At 41.7% G+C, this 23,488-nt stretch overlaps 3 protein-coding genes across 3 annotated transcripts; all 3 read left to right on the forward strand.

Annotated features, from left to right (window-relative positions):
• The first annotated feature begins 3,536 nt into the window (after positions 1–3,536).
• On the forward strand, positions 3,537–10,248 carry LOC102716571. The gene is made up of 10 exons (XM_040520469.1): positions 3,537–3,799; positions 4,423–6,919; positions 6,997–7,107; positions 7,200–7,352; positions 7,711–7,874; positions 7,954–8,101; positions 8,202–8,324; positions 8,441–8,528; positions 9,128–9,496; positions 9,585–10,248. Exons 2-9 carry the CDS (start codon positions 4,535–4,537, stop codon positions 9,292–9,294), a joined length of 3,339 nt encoding a protein of 1,112 aa, XP_040376403.1. The 5' UTR covers positions 3,537–3,799; positions 4,423–4,534; the 3' UTR covers positions 9,295–9,496; positions 9,585–10,248.
• Positions 10,249–18,297: 8,049 nt separating this feature from the next.
• Positions 18,298–20,655, forward strand: LOC102701702 (transcription factor MYB36-like). The gene is made up of 3 exons (XM_040521447.1): positions 18,298–18,433; positions 19,264–19,393; positions 19,634–20,655. The coding sequence occupies exons 1-3, from the start codon at positions 18,298–18,300 to the stop codon at positions 20,469–20,471; spliced, it is 1,104 nt and encodes a 367-aa protein (XP_040377381.1). The 3' UTR covers positions 20,472–20,655.
• A 1,961-nt stretch (positions 20,656–22,616) lies between these two features.
• Positions 22,617–23,081, forward strand: LOC121053527 (pathogenesis-related protein PR-1-like; the record flags this gene model as incomplete). Its single annotated transcript, XM_040520654.1, has 1 exon — positions 22,617–23,081. A coding segment is annotated over one exon (465 nt), but the record flags the coding sequence as incomplete, so codon positions are not given.
• Positions 23,082–23,488: the final 407 nt, after the last annotated feature.

Here is a 23,488-nt window from a genome sequence, read left to right on the forward strand (position 1 = left end):
ATATACCCTTCGTTCCCGTACAAAAAGTTCCATGCAAAACAAGAGAAGAGAGGAAAAAAAAAAGAAAAGTGACAATTTCTACAAATGGCTTGGGAATAGTGTTCAAAAAAAGAAGATAGCACGTGTCCTCTTGTTCTAATGGCCATTTTGATTTGGAGCCCCGTCAAAATTTTGGTAGTGCTAGATCTTGAGATAAGTTTTGGTACCATTAAAGTTTAGGTAATGGAGAGTACCGACATCTATACTGATTTGGCAAGTTGTGGCGTGAATTCAAATATGTAGAAGATTCTATTGAGGCTAGAAGAATTGATAAGGCAAATTTTGGTTTTAAGCTAAAATAGTCCTAAATTTCTGGTGCATGTAAGGGGGACCATCTATAAATGATAATGCAAACAAATTGAACGCGAAGAAGGTGAAATGTATTTTCAGTGATTTGCTTTTCAGTAAAAGAAATGCATAAACATAGCCATTGTTTTCTCTTTTATGTAATAATCGACGATTGTGAATGTGCATTCCTTCTTCCGGCTATTTGTAGAAACGTGTTACTATGAACAGAAAAAGAATTTTCTATATCCTAACTAAACAAAACAGCTCATTGATGCAAAAACGCATATACATGCAGCCTCCACGGAAACATGTTGATTTCAATTTTTTATCTTTTCCAAAAGCAATGTTCCATATAAATATAATTCCTCCGGATTTTCTAATTTGACACCGTTGATTTTGAATTTACGTTTGATCATTTATCTTATTTATTTTTCTAATAAATACACAAAATTATAAAATCATTTTTAAATTACTTTAAAAATAAATCAAATCATAACAAAATAATTAATAATTACACAAAACTTTTAAATAAGATAAATAGTTAACCCCAAAAGTCAACATGTCAATAAAAAAGCTGAGGGAATAATTAGCTCACTGGCGACACGTAATGACGGGATGTACGGCAGAATGGGAAGAGCATGGAGAACATATATATATTTTTAATATTAAGCATTACTTCTAGCATATGTTGCAGCAACTCCTAATATTGCACCTTAATCCGGACAAACCTGAAGAACATATTCTCTGTGCCCATCTTTAAGTTCCATAAGTATTTGTGCTGAGAGACACAAGCATGGGTTTTGATTCTTCCTTTAGAGCATAATACCGACGACATTGGTAGTCTCATTCTTTTGCATTATTGGGAAATTTCTGGGTGTGATCTCACCTATTCTTCTTTGCATGGTATATGCCAAGCATAAGTATTTCTGAGTCATACCCTGATGCGATTTGTGGTTGCTTTTTGGTGGCATGGGTTCCAGAGCTCTCTTTATGCGTTTACTGGATGTGAATACTGGAAAAGGATAATCCAATTTTATTGCAACTTGGCAAAGAGTATGACTGCATGAGACATGTTTTTTTGGGATTACTTATATCAATCGACATATATTTTTTCCTAAGGCCATATGAATGTAACTTTAATATAAGTAACATGTAATTATAAATGTAACACACACATAATATATGAAAGCGGTTCCTCTGACTTAAAGTTAGAGAGACACTATGGCTGACACGTAGACCTCATCCTCTATGACCACATGTCAGTAGCATGAGTCCCTTTGACTTTAAGCCAGATGATCTCGTTGCATAATATATATGGCCCATAGCTTAGTGCTAGTTAGATTAAAAATTACATGCTAGTTATATTAATTATATGATAGTTATATATTACACTATAATTAGTGTCTTTACATTTGTATGTTTAAGTAAAAAATCAAATGCCATATATTTAGCAAAATCCTTTTTTTTTGCATGATCTTTTTCTTTTGGAGAAAAGTCATGCCACAAAGAAGAATGACAATTTTAATTGCGTATATAGGACATGCAATGAATCGGTTATTAAAGGATGGGTACACACTGTTTCTAGCATTGTCACGCTGTTACCTAGACTTGGTGTGTGAGAAGAGACGCAGGGCAAATGCAGTACATAGAAATGTGATTGCTGTGCCTAAACCGTAAGTGACTTGGTCAACGAGAAAACTGATATTGCAAATGCCCTAGCAGAAAGGAGTTATGAAAATGACCAAACTAAAGTCATAACGCGTTTAAAGAAGATAGCCGTTGAGGGCCTAAGAATTCTACTATAGTACTATACAGAAAATGACAACTTCTATTGACAAGAAGACGTCTTATTCTCGATTAAAAACAAATATATTTACTGAAAGCATATCTCTAATGTGTATTACCTTATATATACAAAGAAAACACGCGCATTTATGAAAAGAGAAAAAATACATCCATGATATTTAGACTTGTAGTGAAATATCAACTAGATCCATAAACTTACAATAAATATATTTCAATCTATAATCTTATTTTAATGTATCACATGAGATCCAAAGGGTAGCTGGACTTCGGGCATTCACTGTTGTGAATTTTTTCATTCATAATTTCAAATTCTATTCCCATCAATCACATTCTTTTCATTTTCCCCATCTTGCTCTCAATCATCTCTTATTTGATTTATAAGAAAAAAAATCAAACTTATATCACAGCATATGGCCATGGTAGCGTTTTGGCGTCACGTTATGAACCCAAATGGTGTATCTAGATAAGTTTAAGGGTTGACTATGTATACTCTTATGAAAAACATCTCTATATATATTTGACTACATAACTAAATACTTCATTTCGTTCCAAAACATACGTACATCTTGTATTAATCACTTCTGGAGTTATGTAGAGTTTTATCTGTCCTGCTATATATCCTTCATTTAAAAATTTCTTCCTATCTCACTTCCAGTCACCCCTTTTTAAAAGAGAAATAACATATTTTCTCATCAACTTTATCTTAGTATATACATTAAACGGACATAAGGGTGATTGCTATAGCGTATTTAGAAAAAAAAGTAATTTATAAATAATATATACTTTTATGTATATATTTTTAACTATCTAAAAACTAAGACTAGATAATAAACTTTAATGATACCGTCTTTAAATATAATATTAAAAATTTAAACATAAGCCCAAAAAAAATGATACGGGTGGTAATCTTTCGTCCACTTGGGGAGCTAATTTCAATCCATCCGCGACTTTTGCTCCATGCATGCACACACACTATGCCACTACATACAGATACACGCTACCGGCTGCCCAGGGAAACGAACTCACCGGACCGAGTCGCAACTCGCAGCCACAACTTTTTTACACGGAACGAAACGACCGCAGCATCATAAAACCTGGACCAGAGCGGAGCGATCGTCGCACGGTGGAAGCAGCGAAAACACAGCAAAAACTGCAGCCGCCGCGGGTACACCGAACCGAGCCGAAGCGACGCCTGAGCCGGCCCGGCGTGACCCCGAACGAACAAACCAGCGCGATCGGATCGGCATCGGCGGCCCGGAGCCACGCCCACGCCCACGCCACGCGCGCGAGCCGACCCGATCGACGGCGACGAGCGGGGCGGCCACCCGAGGACGCGACGCCGGTTCGTTCGTTCGATTCGATCCCCTCTCTATCTATCTCTCTTCTCCCTCGCTCGCACGTCCCTCCCTCCCAATGGCGGCGGCGATGGCGCGGCTGACATGATCCCTCTCCTCCCTCTACCCGTCTGGGGAATATCCGCGCGCTCCCAAATCCAGCACCACCACCCCCACCTCCTCCCCCTACCGCAAATCCGCCGACTCCTCCCTCCCTCCCCACCCTCTCTCTCTTTCTGTGTCGCCCTCCTTCAAGCGGTTCCCACCACCTCCGCCGCCGGGAGCTAGAGGCGAGGCGGCCGCGATTGGGTAGCCCCCGGATCGCCGGATAGGTACGCCGCCGCCGCCGCCGCCGCCGCAGCAGCAGCATCATTTCCTTCCTCTCCCCGTCTATCGGTTGCTGTGTGCTGATTTTGTTGTTTCCGAAATTGTTTTTGTCCTCTTTTTTTGGTTTCTCCTGTTCGTTCTTATCCTTTATTGTTATTATCCCCTCTGTCTTCGCGGGAGAAAAAGGGGAGCCTTTTCTTTTCTGCGAGGAGATGAACGGCGCGAGAGATTTGTGGGGGAGGAATCGGTTGTGTTTTTTTTTCTCTCCTCTTTTCCTGCTCGAGGGAAGATATCCCAGAGCTGGCCTCCTTCCATTCGCCATGGTGTTGCTATCGTCGAATGTCCTCTTGAGTGTGGTTACATTCAGCGTGTCTCGAGTTTGTGGGATTTAAATTAGGATTTCCTGGGGGAAAGTTTCGGCCTTTGCATTGTTCAGTGTTCATCTTTTGTGGATCGAAGTGCGATCTCTCACTCTGATCTGAGGTAATCAGACAAAAAGAGTCGAAATTTGTTGTTTAGGTTGGAATTCGATGAGTTATGTGTATCCTTTTGACAAAAGATGGAGTTTTTTTTTGTGTGCGCTTTACTTGAATGCGTTCATAATCGTTTGCTGCTTTTTGTTCTTCAGGAAGGGGCTATTCGGCGCAGTGAATAGCAGCAAACTTCTTTGATTTGGATCGTGTGATGAACTTCACCCAAATCACCCCAACTTGGTAGCATTTCTCCAGGTCTCCGCACGCATGGCGCCGGCTGCTGCCCCCGCCGGGGTCTCTGCAAGCAGCGCTGAGGCTGATGGAGCCCCTCGCATGGCCAAGTTCCTCTGCAGCTTTGGGGGTAGCATCCTGCCGCGCCCGCTTGATGGCCGTCTCCGATACGTCGGTGGTGAAACCAGGATTGTTATGCTGCCACGTGATGTGACCTATGCTGACCTAGCGGCGCGGATGCGAGAGCTATATGAGGATGCTGATATCATCAAGTACCAGCAGCCTGATGAGGATCTAGATGCTCTGGTCTCGGTTGTTAACGATGATGATGTGGTGAACATGATGGAGGAGTATGACAAGCTCATTGCTGCCGGAGAGGGGTTTACTCGGTTGAGAATTTTCTTGTTTTCGCAGCACTTAGACGATGAGGCCGCATCAGCAGTCGTGCATTACAATGGAGATGAGCGAGAGACAGAGAGGAGGTATGTTGATGCACTTAATAGCCTCGGTGATGTTAGAACACCTTCCTCTCCTGTATCCGTGGAGCAACTTTTTGGTATTGGAGGCAACGAGTCAGGAATTCCTGATATTGCTGGCCTGCGGCATTTGAATGTTCCTCGCCCATCACATAGCCAAAGGTATGGGGAGATGGATTCTCCTTGGAGCCCTGCCTATATCTCTCCAGGGCAGTATGGAGTGCATGATCCTCGAGATTTTCCCATTTCACCAAGGTTTCAAGTTGGAGCAGAAGATTTTGATGAGAAGATTCCTGACGACTTTGTGAGGCTTTCGCCAAAATATCGACATTATGAGGTTCACTCACCACAACATATGGATAATTTGGTCTGGCTTCCTCCAGGTGCTGTAATTCAGCAAAACGCAGGCTTCCCAGGTAACTTGGGCCGCCCTGGCAATTTCTTGGATGGAAGTAGTATGTATGATCACTGCCGTTCACCATTCCATAAGGGTCAAGGTTCAACATGTGATCCTCGATATGCAGATCCTCGTTGGAGGCCAATCCAACAACATTTTGACCAACCAAGCATGACGAATGAGTATTCTGGTCACCCTACTAATTCATGTCCAGATTGCAGCCGCCCTGGTGACCGATTTGTTCTAAACCAAGATGTTAGACTGGAAAATGGTGTTTACGTCAAAGAGCAGACTGGTAGTCACCATCCTCCCATGTTCTATAACGAATCACATTCTCATGATAGAGCTTGGCATGCACATGCCAACCAAAGCCATCAGCGATATGATGATCCAAGGTTGCATCTGCCTGGTAGTGGTAGAGTGATGGAGCCATACATTGTTGACAGCAACTCAGTTAATTCTGCCTTCACACCAAACAAAGCATATGATATTCATTCAGCATCTCTCAGTCGATCTAGCCATGAAAGTCCCCACTATTTTCATGGCAGTAGTGAGCATGGCACTGATACATATCATATCCAACAAGTTGGAGGTGGTGGGCCATATGTCCAGGCATCAGGACTTGAAGAATCCACAGGTCAGCATTATAGTCACTCTTCAGCATATGGTGCAGATACCTTTTACCAAATGCAGCAGAATTTGCCACCAATTCAATCTTTGAGGAGAAGGGACAATAGTCCTGTCCATACAGGCTCACCATATGATTCACCACACCTGCCAGTCCCAAATGGGGGTATTACCTCCAACTTTGTCAGAAATACAGGCGATGTTAGTCCACGGATTCCAGGTATGCCTGCATATGATAGAATGCCAAATGTGTGGCCTTCACCCAATGGAAGCATACCATATCGGGTTGTTGCACATGATATCCCTGCTGTTGTAGAGAACCCTGGTGCTCTTGGTCCTAGATCAAATCCAAATAGTGGCCACTATGTTCAGCCTTTACTTGCCCCAGAATCAGTACAAAATCAACAAGGAGCTCCACTAATGGAGATTCATCCTGAAAGAGCATGTGCTGGATCCATGCTATCATCACATGTTGATGGCAGAGTAGCTGTTTCTGCATTACCCCTCACTGATCAGTTGTCCAGGATGGATATCAATCCATTGAAGAAACAAGGTCCAGAGCATGAAAAGCTTACCCAAAATGTGAATGAAACAAATTCATTGCATGTGTTGAATGATCCAAGTGAATTACCCCACCATGTCGGAGTTGTATCTGAAGTTGATCCCAAACAGAGGAAGCCTGTGGAACATGAAACCGATACTGCTATATTGCCTGAAGGAGGGGCTACAGCACTGCAGGAATGCGGCGATATTTCAGAGGATAGATTGAAGTTCCTTCCGGAGCTGGTTGCATCTGTTAAGAAGGCTGCATTAGAAGATTCTGAAGAGAAAGAAAAAGCTCAACAAGGTGCTCGTCCTGCTCTTTTGCCAGCTTGTGATGAGGAAGGCAATGGAAAGAAGTTGGATGAGGCAACTACTGGTGTAAGTAGTGCTTGACCTTCACACATTTCCAACTTAGCTCCCAAATGCTCTTAACTAAAATTCCCTTTTATGTCCAGAATACCGATGCAGATCAGGATTCTGATGTGCATGGAAGTGGTGAGCAGCAGAAAAGTTCTAAGATTGAGGCTACAACCGCTGAAGCAGAAGCTTTATCTAAAGGACTACAGGTGTTTTTTCTGATCTCTCTTGATATGTTGCACGGTTTAAGTGTTTTCAATTTAACCTTGTCTACGACTAACACATTGTTTGGACCATGCAGACTATTAAAAATGATGACTTGGAAGAAATTAGAGAGCTAGGTTCAGGTACTTATGGTGCAGTTTACCATGGTAAATGGAGAGGATGTGATGTTGCAATTAAAAGAATAAAGGCTAGTTGCTTTGCTGGCAGACCATCTGAGAGAGAACGCTTGGTATGTTTGATTGACTTGTTAGCACCTTAGTGCTTTAGGGATGGTTTTATAGCAATTATTCTCTTGTTACCTTTTAGCAAAAACCTCTGCTGATGCGGGGTATGACCGTATGGGTAGTGGTTTTCTTGCTTTCATTTAATCACATTTTGATATCCCTTAGCCCTTAATCATAAATCACAATCCCTCCCGGCATCTCTTGAGCAATGCCCTGAAATACCCAGCTTGGCAAAGGAATATAAATATTGTTCTTAATTTTCCTATATAATTTTAATGATGTTTCACAAAACAGTAATCTGGTTGTAGTTCATGTGTTCTATCGCAAAGGTCTCTAATTCAGATATATATCTGGTTTTTTCAGATTGCTGATTTCTGGAAAGAAGCTCTGATTCTAAGTTCACTCCATCATCCAAATGTGGTTTCATTTTATGGTGTAGTTCGTGATGGTCCGGATGGAAGCTTAGCAACTGTCACTGAGTTTATGATCAATGGATCTCTCAAACAGTTCTTAAGGAAAAAAGACAGGTATTACTTCCTTAAGCAAAGAACATTATGTTCTTTTTGTTCTCCAAGTTCCAAATTCTAAATTAAAGCAACTGCACAGGACAATTGATCGCCGTAAAAGAGTTATATTAGCCATGGATGCTGCATTTGGCATGGAATATTTGCACGGGAAGAATATTGTCCATTTTGATCTCAAGTGTGAAAACCTATTAGTGAACATGAGGGATCCACAACGACCAATCTGCAAAGTTTGAATCCTGTTCTCTCATCCTTTTCTTTTCCTTATCTCTTACTTCCAATGGGTGTTACTTTCTCCTGACTGTCATCCCAACTCCATTCTCTGCTCAGATTGGTGATCTTGGACTATCAAAGGTGAAGCAGCACACTTTGGTATCTGGCGGTGTTAGAGGAACCTTACCATGGATGGCACCGGAGCTTCTGAGTGGGAAAAGCAATATGGTTTCAGAGAAGGTAAGAGTACTGGCTTTATTAAGCACCTTAGTGGATCAAGAGTTCTTAAAATTAAAACTAGAGTATGCTTGATTTTTTGCATTCCAACTGAAACTGGTATGTGCTGTACTTTGTAGATTGATGTATACTCATTTGGTATTGTGATGTGGGAGCTGCTTACTGGTGATGAACCATATTCTGATATGCGCGCTGCTGCTATTATTGGTAATGTTCAAAATTTCCAGTAGTAAGCTATATCAGTTATCACAGACTTGTTTCCTGATTACACATTGCATCATGTTCACCCTTCGTGTTTAGTACACACCATTTTGTTGTCTGCAGAACATTGATTCTTTTAACAATGGGATCATGTTTTTGGAAATAATTTTAAAAGGCTTATGAAGACTGAACTATGGGAAATTGGTCAGATATGTATTGAATTTATGGGTGCCTATATTACTCCCTCCATATGCAAATGTATTCAGTACTGAACTTAAAGAAAAGTTGGTGTAGGTAAATGGGTTTAATTTGCATACACGATGGTGCTCAACTTGGATGTGGTAGCTGCAATTGGAATTGATGTGTCCATGTTTCCTTAGCTAATATAACCATCTAGGTGTAGGTGCATTTTTATATTTCTTCCCCTTCTGAATTTTCTATGATAAAATGACTAAGTGAAATTGAGCAGGTTAATGAAAGAAAATAAGTGCTTTGATATTTTTTTTATGTAGTCTCATGTTCGGTATAGATAATTGCAAAGAGGGACTGCTTGTAAATATCTAGGCTCTATTCATGCAACTGAAGTGGTCACTTATCATTTCTAGGGGGCATCGTGAACAATTCCCTACGTCCTCAGATCCCCTCATGGTGTGATCCTGAATGGAAGTCATTGATGGAAAGTTGTTGGGCCAGTGATCCAGCAGATAGACCATCCTTCACAGAGATATCTCAAAGGTTGAGGAAGATGGCTGCAGCAATGAATGTGAAGTAAAGGTTCACAGGCCATGCAAAGTTTCCTACGTCCAGTTCCCTTGATACAGGAGGAAGGCAAACTGTGAACAAGATTCTATGGAGTAAATATGATACGGATGCCCTTACTGAATATCAGTTTATCCTAGTTCAAATGTTAATCTCACGAAGTACTTACTGGAGGTGGAAAAAATTCATCGTGGAAGTTCCGAAGCAAGCTTAATGTGAGTTGATAGTTTATTTCGTTGATCCATTCGATAATTCTAGATATTATGATGGTTTTAGCACTGACGTTTCCATCTGTTGATGCAGGAATTCCTTATCCTGGAGTCATCAGCTGTCGTTTGCCTTCTTCAGGAAACCGTATATGCTATATAGCCTATCCTCTGGAGGGGAACTATAGTAGAATTGTAATGTAAATAAATTTTGGCTTGCTTCTTCCAGCTGGCACATGTTAGATGTGCACAGTAATAGACACTGTTCAAAGTTGGGCACAGTTATCTTTTTGCACAAAATTGTGTCCTGAGGAAAGAGGGGACAAACTCGAACAGAGATAATCCTTATTCAGATTGTACATAGCTCACGAATAAAGGTTCCTATGTCACCTGCAACATGGTTTTTCCTGTATATATCATCATTGCCACTGTTCCTGGGTCCATGCAATTATTCTTCCGTGCCTATCAATACGTGGATATTTCTGAAGGATGTCAATTGTGGTGGAGCCATGCTTGAACTGACCTTGTTTCATCTTTTGACAGCATAATTTGCTATGAATGTCTCCCTAGAATAACCTCATCATAATTGGGGGAAAATTTGAACTAGAAGTGACCTTTGAAGAGTATGAGTGGAATGTTTTACTTGGGTTTTCTACTTTTTTTTTCATCATAAATCCGTCCTGTTCATCTTATAATATATGGAATCAATACTGTGAGGTCAAAATGGCCTTACAATCCGAGTTTTCTATTGTCATTCTGGGACCAACTTAATGCCATTTTTTCATTGTCAACCATCAGATTAAAAAGGTATATCTTGATAGTTGAAACAGTAGACCCTGTGTTTTTGTTCTGCTTGATGTACAGTATTATTGGAGGACAATGTTGTTTAGGTGGCTCTGCTCCATGAAGTTCTGGCTTGTATGCTTGCTGTCTCTTCAGAACATCTGAGATTCTCATTTCCTGGCATTCATTTGCTATACCTGCCTGCCTTTTTTTTTTCTTTTCTCATCTTCCTCTACTCTATTCTTGAATTCTTCTGTAGCGCATTTCAAGCTAAATTTAACTCTGATTTCTGCAACTGCTACCACGCAAAGATTACTCATCTTGATCCTAAATCTCTTTTAAATCATGCACATAGCGAGTATATTTTGACCTTACACACACAATGACACTAAATTATGACACGACACTAAATTCTTTATCATCTTATCTCTTAATATGCATTGGCATGTGATCTATTTTAGGACAAGCATGGCACATATGGAGCTTCTTTAGGGTAGGCTTGACATTCTTTTTCTCCTGTTTAAACTCATCACTGATTAGCCTAAGCCTAAGCCTACCCCTTTGAAAGGATCTGTCTTAACAAGAATAAAACCCGGCCAACTTGCTCACCAAACCACACAATTAGCCACCCTCTAGCAGTGCATTATCTTAGCACCAAACTACACCAGAAGTCAAAGGCATAAACAAATCAAAGAGACCGGCCGCCACTTGTCTACGCTTTTTGCCATCTTCCTCGTGTTGCGTTGCAAGCTTGAATCTTGTAGCAAAAAAATGAATTCCAGGAGGAAGAGGAAGACGAAGACGAAGACGAAGGCGAAGTAGCGGATTGTTCCTTGAGATCTACTCCCTCCATTCCAAAATAAACCAATTTTTTACTTTTTACCTATAATTTTTGACTTTTCGTCTTATTTAATTTTTTTTTGCGATTGATATTTTTATTTTTATTAGATGATAAATCATGAATAGTACTTTACGTGTGACTATTTTTTTTTCTAATTTTCTAAAAATTTTTCAAATAAGACGGATGGTTAAACATTGGACACGGAAACCGAAGAATTGATTTTTTTTTTGGAGGAGGGAGTAATCTACTGCATGGTTTGTGCGCGGAGGTGACGAGCCAAAAGCGCCCAGGGACAGAGAGGAGAGTTTGTGTGCAATGTGTGGCTTATTATTGATGGATGGATGGATTGATGGTAGGTGTGATACAGCTTGGCTTCTCCTTCTTCAGACACACCAGCTAGCTAGCAAGCTAGGGTTCATGCAGGGTCACAATTAATTGACAATAGCATTTGATTGATGGCAATTTAATAGTGCTCACTTGTTTCTCTTTTTTTTTCTTGTCAGAACTTAATGAGATTTTTGCGTGCTTTGCCAGGTATAAAGCGAGTGAGATCATGGCTTGAGATAAGTTATTAGCGTGTGAAGAATGAGTTGCCATGTTGTGCAGGGGCAGGGCAGTGGTTTTGTGCTTAATATGCAGTATTAAACTGACAGAAATGACAGCTCCAAAGCAGACAAGGCTTGCTTACCTTCAGTACAGGACATCCCGGTTTCATGACTCATCATGAATCTAGGTGTTTTCAGATCGATCCCAGAACTGGAATAGCTCCAGGAGGTCGCCTAGTTCTTGCTCCTACCCAGTTTATGGACATTGGTTTATAAGTGAAAATGAATTTCTTTATCAGCTCAGGATCTCCTACTTCTTTGCAAATGGTGCAAATATACCACACAAAAATCTGAACTGAGTTATATATCAGCTCCAAGGTTTCAGAGATCTCCCTTGCAAATGGTTTAAAAAGAAAAAAAAAGAATCAGAGGTGTTCTGTATCAGCTCCAAGAATTCAGGCTCTCGATTGGCGGTAACTTGAAATGCTGAATTGCTGATACTGAATTTGTGTTTCTGACCGCTTGCACCATCCAAATCCTCTGTGAAGTTCAGAAAACCTGGAATTGAATATTGGCGCATGTGTTGGCTCTGGCCGTTGGTTGTATCTGAAAAGGCAGAATTTGACACGATGGCAAGCTAGAGCACCAGCCTTTTTCTTCTCCTGTTCTAATCAATTTATCAATCCATCCACTGTCCTGGTAATGCAACGAGGAGAATCTCTCCAACTGAGATTTCTCAACAGCGTGATTTCATCACTGACACATGTAACTGACTAATCTTCTTTTTCTCTAGCTAGCTAGGTTGTCATCTATCCATGCATGCAGCAAACTTGCCTGTCTCTGGCATTCACATTTACAGGCATAGGCGAGAGGAAATTCTTCAGTAGTAGTAGAGCTGATCAAGCCATGTCACATGACAGTTACAACTCCACAACTCAGGGCTGACGTCAGGCAGCTTGCAGCATGGCCAACAGGTGTGCAGAGCTGACACGGTAAGAAACCTGAAACTGACTGAGGTGCAGAGAGATGGCACCCTGTTTCAGTAATCAGTACTACTGATGGAGATTTCTGCAACAAACAAGTTGATAGGAAACAGTGATTGCTACTAGTCAAAACAGATGTGTGCTTCAAGCTGAAGCAATGAATAAAGATATCCATGAGACTCTCACTAACTAACTAACTCTCTTGTTTTTCTGTGCTAACCAATATCTTTGCTGATGAACCTGGGTCACCTTGTGCAGACAGTGAAATGGCAGGGAGCAGGGAAGCCTGCCATCATTTGCCAATGATAAGAGGGTGAAATACTGAAACGGAGGGGAAATTTAGCCGGCCCTAACGACAGATTGGTTTCTGGTGTGATGTGCAGTCCAATCTCCTGTCATTTGTCCTGGAGAATGGGTGTTGCTTTCTCCTAAGTGGCACAGGCCATGATCAACGAGACGTGGACATGTAGGCATGTGGCAACCAAAAAACATTCAGATCGGTTATGGACAATTGATTGATAGGACACGGATGGTATAGGTGCTGTGAGGTTTTGTTCCTCGATGGGGTTCTTTTTATCGTCTATGTGTCGTGCCGTGTGACACTGCGACCTACACCAAGCCATGGTTTCCTTTGGAACGTGGAAAATTTCGCATCCACGTATTTTCACTTCTGTTTACGCTTATAAGTCAGAATTTGAATTTTTAACCTTAAATTTAGAGTTGATTTAGAAATTTTTCGCTGAAGTTTATTTTTAGTCTTGGCTTTTAGATCACTAAGAATACGTATATAAAATTTTTATTCACAAATTATTTTTCATTAACAAATATCCATAAAAAATCCAAGCAATCATCCTCTTCGGTTCTAGTAAAAGATAGTTCTGTGGGTATTTTCATCGTGACCGTCTAACTTAGGGTTGCGTGGTGAAACCATAATGCCCCTATATGGCACAGAGTATGCCATTTGAACAATCGCATCGCTGGTGGATATAATATGGATTTGTCTTCGAATCTAATAGAATTCATGACTCAAATTACGTCACTAGGGATTGAGTGATTGAGCCACAGCTAGAAAATTCTCTCTCATTGTGGCACAAATTAGACCATATCCCCACATTGATTACCACTTTACAGATTACCATATATTATATACATGCATAGCGCCTCTTGTACTTTGCTTTGGGGGTACAGCCTCATAGGTCAAGTACCATGCATGAGATCAAATGCTAAACTCCAATGAGGCTCAGCAAATATATCCAGTTATTCCCACTGCCTTTCTCCCTCCTTTTCCCCAACTTTTTCCCTTGTGCTCATCTCTTTTCCCTTTGCCAAGATTTAAGACTGTTCATGTTGCTGATGACAGGCAAGGGCCATTGGGAATATGACCTTGTAGGAAGTGACAAACAAGAAAATACCAAATGACTCCTTCCATCCTTTCTCCTTGCTAGCTTATGAAGGGTGCATATTTTAAGCCATCTTGCTTTAGGTTAATAAAGTCTATCCTGTGGACTCGATCAGGATTAACTTGGATTTGCCTTTTGAGAAAAAAAGGTGGTGGCTCAATTGCATCCATCTACTTTTACCATCGCTGCCTTACGAGTCACTGACACTGGGGCCAATGAGCTCCACTCTGTTGGCCTGTCCCCACCTGTCAGCGGATTAGCATTTCGTTAGAACCAATTAATTGTTAATTTTTACGTCGATGACCCAACAAATCATCGAGGTCAATGTGTGAGGGTTCAATTTCGTGCCATTGTGATTATAATTAGTTTAGTACTAGCAATATGCAATGTAAAGTGGTAGCCTTTTGCCATTAATTCCCAACAGCTTCCTGCTTGGATCTTCTTCCATGGTGCATAAATTAGGAGGTGGACCTTTGTGCCACTTGTCTAGACAGTAGTAGTGAGTGAGCTAGCTAGTTCAAAGGCTGAAGGCTCAATCAGCTTTAAGACTGATTACCGTAGTAAATTAGTAGTTATTTATCTTCCTAAATTCCCTTCACCTGGTTGTTGGTTATCTTGGATCACTATCCAATGATCATAGTTAGTTAGAGAGTTGTTGGGCATATACTATCACTGTAAATACTAATATTTACATCACTGTAAAAAAACTAATACTCCGTACTAATATTTACAGAATTTACAGTGATAGTTACCTGCAGCTAACCTTGACACTGAAATACTACCATTAGTTATTTCCACCTTTTGAGTTTTTTTTTCATCTACAGTAGACGAGCAGACCGACCGGCGACGTTAGCTATAGGCAAATATATGGCATTCAATAGCTGAACAAATTTTCCAAGTTAGTTAGGTGGCACAAGAAAACAAGCAGCCAACAGCATGGAGGACTGACTGGGAGAAGATGGTCAAAGCAAAGAATATGCATGAGCTAATTGATCTGTAGCTGGGAAACTATAGATGTTGGCAGTATGCATATGCATGCAAAGTTATTTGATAAATTTGATGATGGAAGGAAATCGATCGTATGTGCATTGCATATATCCACATATCTTGGTAGCTGCCTGCAGTAAATGACCAAGTCGTGCTTCTCTTTCTTTCTTTCACTTGTGTTCTTTTTTTCCAATGTCAGTCTGAACCTCTCTCTCTTCTAAATCTTTCTCACTCTTTCTGTCGCAGTTTGGATCCAGAAACTTTTTTAGTTTTTTATCACATCGAATGTTTGACATTAATTAGGGATATTAAGTATGAGTTTTTTTACCATTCTTAAAAAGTATCTCAATGTACCAAGAATTTTAGTATAAATTTTTGGTACCTCAAGGTATCACACTTTTTACACTAAAAATGTGATACCTTAAGGTACTTTTTTAAGGATGGTAAAAAACTCATTAAATACAGACTGATAATAAAGCTAATTGCATAAATAAAAGCTATTTATTAGACAAATTTTTAAAGCTTAATTAAGCTATGATTAGCAAATATTTATTGTAGCATCACATTCGCTAATCATAGACTAAGTGGCTGTTTGGATCCAGGGACTTTTTTTAGTCATTTGTCACATCGGATGTTTGGACGTTAATTAGAAATATTAAATATAAACTGATTACAAAACTAATTGCATAAATAAATGCTATTCCATTAGACAAATTTTTTAAGCCTAATTAAGCCATGATTAGCAAATGTTTACTGTAGCATCACATTCGTTAATCATAGACTAAGTAGGCTCAATAGATTCGTAGGTGGGTTTTATTAATAGTCTATAATTAATACTTCTAATTAGTGTCCAAACATTCGATATAACAGGGACTTAAAAAAGTCAGGTATCCAAACAGGCCCTAATTAGGCTCAATAAATTCGTCTCGCGAAATAGTCTAGAGTATAAGGTGGTTTTATTAATAATCTATATTTAATATTTCTAATTAGTGTCCAAATATTCAATATGACAGAGACTATAAAAAAAATTCAGAGCGAAACAAACAGACCCTCAGTCTGCATATTCTTTTACCATTAGCCAGCTAGCTTTTCTGTGCTTTTCTTGGTACATTCTCTGAACCTTTAGTTGATTCAACAACGCCAGACGTACTAGCAGGCAGCCGTTTTTTTCCCTTTCAAAATTAAACCACGCGCACAGTGACGCGGTTGATCGAGAAGATTTCTGATCGACAACCAGCTTTAATTTCCTGATAAAAATGTGAAGTCATATAGATAAATAGTATTTAGACTGCCGCCTCCCTCTGCATCAACACGTAGACAGAAAACTCAAGTTTTTACACATGTAATCACACACATAGCTAGGTATATAAATATATACCAGATGATGATGAGCTCATTACGTATATCTACGTGTTTAACCGCTAGGTTGTTTACTGCAATTGAAAACATCTACTAATAGTTCATTAGTTTGGCACATCTGCTTGGACAATCCACTAACCCTGCAGCTTATGTATTCAATGCGTAGTTTGAAACAGTAACTCCTAAGACAGAGGCAGGCATTTTCAAAGCAGAAGCCCTAAAAGTCATGGCTTCATGGGCAGTCCAGCCAACACGACATCTGTGCAGTACCTGCTTAGCTACCTATTATAATATAGTTGATAGCAAATTAACTAAGCATGCATAGCTTTTCTATGCCAATTGCTGCAGGGCCATGAATGTTAGGTCTGAACTCCTGAAGGCTCATATGATCCAGGCATAGCAGGGAGACTAGTAGTAAAGGTGACAAGAGGGAGAGGCTGAGGCTGCTTGCACGCGGTGAAAAGGAGGTGGTTTTGTCAATGGCGGATTTGAGACCTCAAAGAGATGGGCAGATCTGGGGGAAAGGTAGGCATGCAACAGGGGGAGATTGGCATGCGTCGGAAGGGTTTTGTCACACGCCAAATTCCATCGCTTGCCTGGCTGGGATCCATTGCGCGCCGCGAATGAATGGGCATATGTATCAACATGCATGCATCCGCACGGTGCACCGTGGTCATGTGCGTTTACTTCCTTATTCCTTATAGTGTGGTAATATCATCGTATCTATAATATCACGTACCAAAAATATAATATTTTTTAGAGTTGGACGTAAGTATTACTACTTCTGATTTTATAGTGCAATGTTTTCTAACATTTTCAAGATTCATATAGATGTATGCTAATGAATATAGACATATATACAAACAATGTATATTGATCAATATATGCATCTAGATATAGCCAAAAAATTTTACAATATAAAACGGATAGAGTAATATTTATGAAGAAAATAAAAGAAAAAAATATGATTGATTAAGAATAGAACGTAGATAAAAAGGTTATAATATTTCATAACAAAATAAGTTGTTATATTTTTAGGACAAGAGAGTATTGCTTATCATATATTTATATATGGGTTTAGTTAACTCATAGTCCATACACGATATGTAATTGCTTTTGATAGTTTTGTCGAAAAGTATTAAGCTACCTGATTAAAAGGATAAACATGTTATAAAGTATGAAACCTTGTTTTTATCATATATACATCAGTTTATGGATGTTCCCTTAACATTTTTTTGAAACTTAATCAATGTTCCCTTACCATTATTATATATCATACGTGTTTTGTTAACTAGAATTATGGTAACAGCAGAGATCATTTCAGAAAAATAGAGTCAGGATCAGGACAGAGGTGTATGCTTTCGTGGTTAACTAGTGCAACTAACCGTTCGACCATGGCATAACAATCAAAGAAGGATTGGCAGAGAAGATCTCGGTGATTGCATGAGGCGCGACTTGACAGCATGGTAGCTAGCTAGGGCGGCCCGTTAATCCCCAGCACACACACAACACAGTAATGGAGCCAATTAACCGTCACATCACACAGCACATCCTCTCAAGCCACACTCGTATTTTTCTCCCGGTGTCCGGCCCTGTGCCTCCTCTCCCCCTCTCTCTCCATCTCTCGATCGAGCTAGCTACCACCAAAACCTACTATAAAGCCACGCGCTACCTTCAGCTCCATCCCGGTCGCATCCCAAGCCACAACCCCGGATGCAACACCCGGCCGGCCGCTGCTGCCTGACAAACACGCCAGCAGCAGCCGCAGCTAGCTACAGCCAACGCGTCGTCGTCGTCGTCGTCAGATGCCCCAGTGATCGATCGATCAGTTTCTAGTTCTAGCTAGCTAGCTAGATCTCCGGCCCTTCTCCTGAGATATACAAGCAGCTAGCGAGCGAGCGGGCAATCGGCGATGGGGAGGGCGCCGTGCTGCGACAAGGCGAGCGTGAAGAAAGGGCCGTGGTCGCCGGAGGAGGACGCCAAGCTCAAGGCCTACATCGAGGAGAACGGCACCGGCGGCAACTGGATCGCGCTGCCGCAGAAGATTGGTACGTTTGGTGTTCTTTCCCCCCTAGCTAGGTTAATTAGGTTGCCTTGCCTCCTCAATTCATCATCCACATATATCTGATTTTGTAGCTTGCTGATTTGATTGAATTGATTTCTCTGATCTATATATAATCATGCTACTTTCCTGTTTATGATGGGTGGATTTATGTATGCTGTTTATCCTAGTTAGGTTTTGATAGGTAGTATTGTTTTGTTGTTGAGTCTAAATTGGGGAATTGAGCAAACATTTTTTTAGGGATACATACATGTATATCTGTTTTCAAACTGAGCAAATATTACATACATGCTATTTCCCCTCTTAGTTTCTGGAACAAAACATATATCTTGGATTAGCTGTTCTTGCTAATACAAGGTAAAGTTTAGGTAGAAAGTTTTATTTCAAGGGGAGTGTTATAACATGATCATCCATTTGTAGATTGCTCTAGCTCTCTGTTTGTCGTGGAGTGGAAGATCTAGATCAGGGAGATCAAAGTGGTTTTTTAATAAAGTTTAGGTGAAATTCCTTTTTTAATCAAGCAAACCACACATGGTAATTACATGGAACTAAACTTATGAGTGGGATCTTAATGACTAACACACAGGACTGGAATATAAGCTATGATTGATCCTTCCAGTTTTATTCTCTAGCTCTTGTATGTGGTGATCTTCAGTAGTATAATTGCAAAATCCTTCGTATTTTACCTAAGAACTGGAATGATCTTCAAGCTAATTGTTGTCTATCCTAGATCAGTTCCATTCTTTCTTCTTGAATCTGATACAATTCAACTGGATTTGAAGTGTTTATGTATGTGCATATGATCATTATTTGCAGGGCTGAAGAGATGTGGCAAGAGTTGCAGGCTTAGATGGCTGAACTACCTGCGGCCAAACATTAAGCACGGTGATTTCACGGAAGAAGAGGAGCACATCATTTGTAGCCTCTACATTAGCATCGGGAGCAGGTAATAATCACCATATTAGCAACATCGCATGTGCATATATATGCTTGAACTCCAGAAATACACATCTCCATTTACTTTCCTCTCTTTTTCCTTGATTTGATCAGAGATCATCAGACTAACACATGCATCCCTTGCCAAAACATGGCATGCACTATCAATTTTAACTTTTGTTGATTAATTATCTTGAAAAATTCTAGCTAATAAATCAGAGATGTGCTAATACTAATTACATTTACACAGGTGGTCGATCATCGCGGCGCAGCTGCCGGGGAGAACGGACAACGACATCAAGAACTACTGGAACACGAAGCTGAAGAAGAAGCTCCTCGGGAAGCGCGCGCCGTCGCGCCGCGCCCGCGCGAACCAGGACCCCTGTGGTCTAGCAGGCGGCGGCGCAACAGGCGGCGCCGCCAGCTGCGGCGGCGGCGGAACCGCGGCGGCGCAAGACCTGAGCTCGTCGGCTCTCGAGCGGATCCAGCTCCACATGCGCCTCCAGGGCCTCTACAGCGCATTCGGCTGCACCGCCAGCAGCAACGTCGTCACGCCGCCGCAGTGGCCCAAGCTGGAGACGCTGATGCCGAACAGACCGCTCCCGGCCGTTCAGCCGACGGACGCCGTCGCCACCGCTGCCACCGTGCAACACCCCCCTCACCTGGTCGTCGGCCAGCACACTCTCGGCGCCGTGGCCACCGCCACCACCTCGGAGCCGTTCCATGCTGAGCAACTCGACCCTGCGGCGGCCGGTGCGAACTACTTGCCGGGATCCCTTGACCAGAGGGCCAAGCTAGGGTTTTGCACTTCTTCTGCTGAAGCTTCAGCGGGAGTGACCAGTGTAGAGATGACCTCGTCGTCAATGGCGAGTGGGTTCGCCGGCTACGGTATCCACGACGAGCTATATGACTTCCTCTACAAGTGTGAATCAGGAGCGCAAGACAGCCTCATCCCTTCCTTGCCGGAGCTGCAGTGCCCGGACGGCAGCGCCATCATCGGCGCCGACGAGAAGTTCTCGACGTGGACGTCGTCTTGCGACTATGGTTCGGGCGGCTCCGGCGAATACGGTTTAGGGTATGATCAATAATAGATTTTGCTGTGGTGCGCTAGCTACATATATATTACATTCAGTGATATGATCCAATTGATAGCTAGTACTTGGTATATGATATGCATGTAAGCTCGGTTTCGATTGATCTTGAACTTTCTGTTAATACTTAAATGAATGTATGTGAATTAAATTAAACTACTGGTTTAATTGCCATGTTTTTTCTGAGCATCAGTATTACATATGTGTAATACATACAAAAAAAGCTCTGTGCATGCGTGTTGTGTTGCTAATTCAATCCATGTATCTCTCTGCAAGAGCGTGATTGCATATATCCTACTTACTGCGTATTTTAAAGAGGACGCTACTGATTTTTTAGCATGAGTTCGATCATTTCATCTTATTCAAAAAACTTAAATAAATAAATGAAAATATAAGTTATAATTGAAATACATTTACTAATAAATCCAATCATAAAAAATAAATTTAAATTATATATAAGTTTTTTGAATAACTCGAATGGTCAAATAATTATAAAAAGTCAATAATGTTAAGTATGAAAATACAGTGGGAGTACTATACTTAGATAGTTTGATATGCCCATGTCGTTATTTGGACTCACCATTTCAAATGTATGGGACTATGCATTTGTACATATGATGTTGCATGTTACCCAGTTTGCAGAGATGATACCGCCTATCGATCTAGCTGAGCTATATAGGAGTGGTGATGTATACTAATCATGCTATTTAACTTGCCGAATTGCTGTGTTCAATTCAAGGTATGTAGTCAGTAGTGGACAGCTAGCTGTTGTTGGCGTCAATGGCGAACTTGCGGCGCGCTTGCAGGGCTGATAGATGTTAAGAACGACCCATACTGACTGACGATTTGAACTGTCATTAGTACATGTTAGCCTGTTAGGCATCTCTAGCTAAGATTCGGGGCCTATTCGGATCGACAGAATTTCGTGGGGATTTTGAACGAACTGAACTATATTCTATAAAAATTCCAAAAAATTCCTAGTTTCGAATAACCCCTCGGAATAAATTAATCTGCCGGTCTTTATGACTGACGGACCTGTATGACCTATGTGTAGTTTATGCGACAGATCCTGAAACCTAGCAAATGTTGTCCATCAACACATTTGGTCACAGAGATATTTAAGAATTTGCTCTCTTCAAAAAGTGACACTTAATTTGTGTGTTTATGACAGATGAATTTAGGTCCATATGTTATATATAGAGAATGACAAATCGTTAAATAAGATATTGTAGCAGGCGTTATGTGGGGCTTGTATTATATGGGCCGGAACAGGAACGAGAGGTATTTGTGGCCCATATTAGGTGGGCCGGAACGGTCGTGCGGACAGCGTGTGGGCCGTACTGTATGGCACGGCACGTGCTGCGTTTCTCGTGGGCTTCAGTATTTCGTGGGCTGGTCATGGTACCAGGCCTAGTTTCAGGAATGCCGAATACTCCACGAGGGATGTGGCAATTCGAGAGTGGTAACTTCGATCGTGTTGGAGTGCTCGACGTACGCGTATATTGAATTGCTTCACAAATGCCGCAATCTGCAGTTCATCCTGCAACAAAATCTAGTAGCTGGCTTGCTTGATACCATTCTGGTGCATCCCAGTAGGCATGAGTTGTATTCTTTTACTAATTTTTCTCCATATTTTTTATCGGTTTTTACGTGCGCACTTCACGAAACATTAAACAGTATAACTTTTACAAAATGATTGTGTATAAAAGTTTATCATTTTACTTTTATAGGGTGGATTGTCAACATTATAAAGATTAATTTCATCTTTTATGTAATTAAATAGATATCACAAAATCAAATAATCTTTCGTCTAACATGTTGGGCGAAAATAAACTTATGCGTATATATAGCTAGCGTGGACTTTGTCTTGCTTAGTTTTATGCATGCCAACCATTATCGAACATGAACGCCACTCCTTCAGCTTGGCAATCATCGGCCCAAGACAAAATCTCTCGTAATCCAGGCTCGTATAAATGCGATACGTGACGCGGGTTCGCAACAAAGTGTGTGGGTCAACTTCACCTGATCAAACGAACAAAAAGAAATCGTACGTCGTACCAACTAGGAGCAAAGCTAGCAATGGCGCCCTCTCGCCGCCTCCCGTTCGCGGGGGTGCAACTCGTCCTCCTCCTCGTCGTCGCCGTCGTCCACGCCGCCGACGCCGGTGGTCGGGGCGGCAGCAGCCTCGCGTCGGGCTTCCTGGACGCGCACAACGCCGCGCGGCGGCAGGTCGGGGTGGCGCCGCTGCGGTGGGACGAGCGGCTGGCGGCGTACGCGCGGCGGTACGCGGCGGCGAGGAGCGGCGACTGCGCGCTCGTCCACTCGCGGGGCGCCTACGGGGAGAACCTGTTCCACGGCAGCGGCGGCGGGTGGCGGCCGGCCGACGTGGTGGCCGCCTGGGTGTCGCGGGAGCGCGCGCTGTACGACGCCGCCGCCAACTCCTGCCGCGGCGGCGACGCCTCCGCGTGCGGCCACTACACGCAGATCGTGTGGCGCCGCACCACGGCCGTCGGCTGCGCGCTCGCGGCCTGCGCCGGCGGCCGCGGCACGTACGGCGTCTGCAGCTACAACCCGCCGGGCAACTACGTCGGCGTGAGGCCGTACTAGCTAGCTAAGACGTGAACGACACCGTGCGCCGCATGCACGCACATACAGCCAGGGAGCGCATGATTGCTTCGTTTTCGATGTGATCATGGCGTGATCGATCGATCGATCGCTAGCCTGCATTGATGCCTTAATTTGTTTTTTGCAATGATTCTTGGACAAGTTTGAGTTAATTTGTTCACTGGGATCTTGTTCGTGGATATTATCGGATCCCCCTCATTATTTGTATTAATATATACCATTCATTTTCTTGGTGAAAATGCCAAAAGTGGAGATAATAATAAGGTTGGTTTAATGGCTGAACAAAATTTAACGGAGTATATATTAACTGAAAGTTTTCCCCCCAGTGCACATCAGCGAAATATGAATCAGTCGATTGATGAATTTCAGGACCCTAACACCGACAAACC

Source organism: Oryza brachyantha, chromosome 2, assembly GCF_000231095.2.
Source record: "Oryza brachyantha chromosome 2, ObraRS2, whole genome shotgun sequence".
NCBI lineage: Eukaryota > Viridiplantae > Streptophyta > Magnoliopsida > Poales > Poaceae > Oryza > Oryza brachyantha.

Coding starts and splice junctions, on each gene's coding strand:
- LOC102701702 (XM_040521447.1), top strand. CDS start 18,298: ATGGGGAGGGCGCCGTGCTGCGACAAGGCGAGCGTGAAGAAAGGGCCG. Junction 18,434..19,263: donor CGCGCTGCCGCAGAAGATTG/GTACGTTTGGTG, acceptor CATTATTTGCAG/GGCTGAAGAGATGTGGCAAG. Junction 19,394..19,633: donor TACATTAGCATCGGGAGCAG/GTAATAATCACC, acceptor ACATTTACACAG/GTGGTCGATCATCGCGGCGC.
- LOC102716571 (XM_040520469.1), top strand. CDS start 4,535: ATGGCGCCGGCTGCTGCCCCCGCCGGGGTCTCTGCAAGCAGCGCTGAG. Junction 6,920..6,996: donor TGGATGAGGCAACTACTGGT/GTAAGTAGTGCT, acceptor TTTTATGTCCAG/AATACCGATGCAGATCAGGA. Junction 8,529..9,127: donor GCGCGCTGCTGCTATTATTG/GTAATGTTCAAA, acceptor TATCATTTCTAG/GGGGCATCGTGAACAATTCC.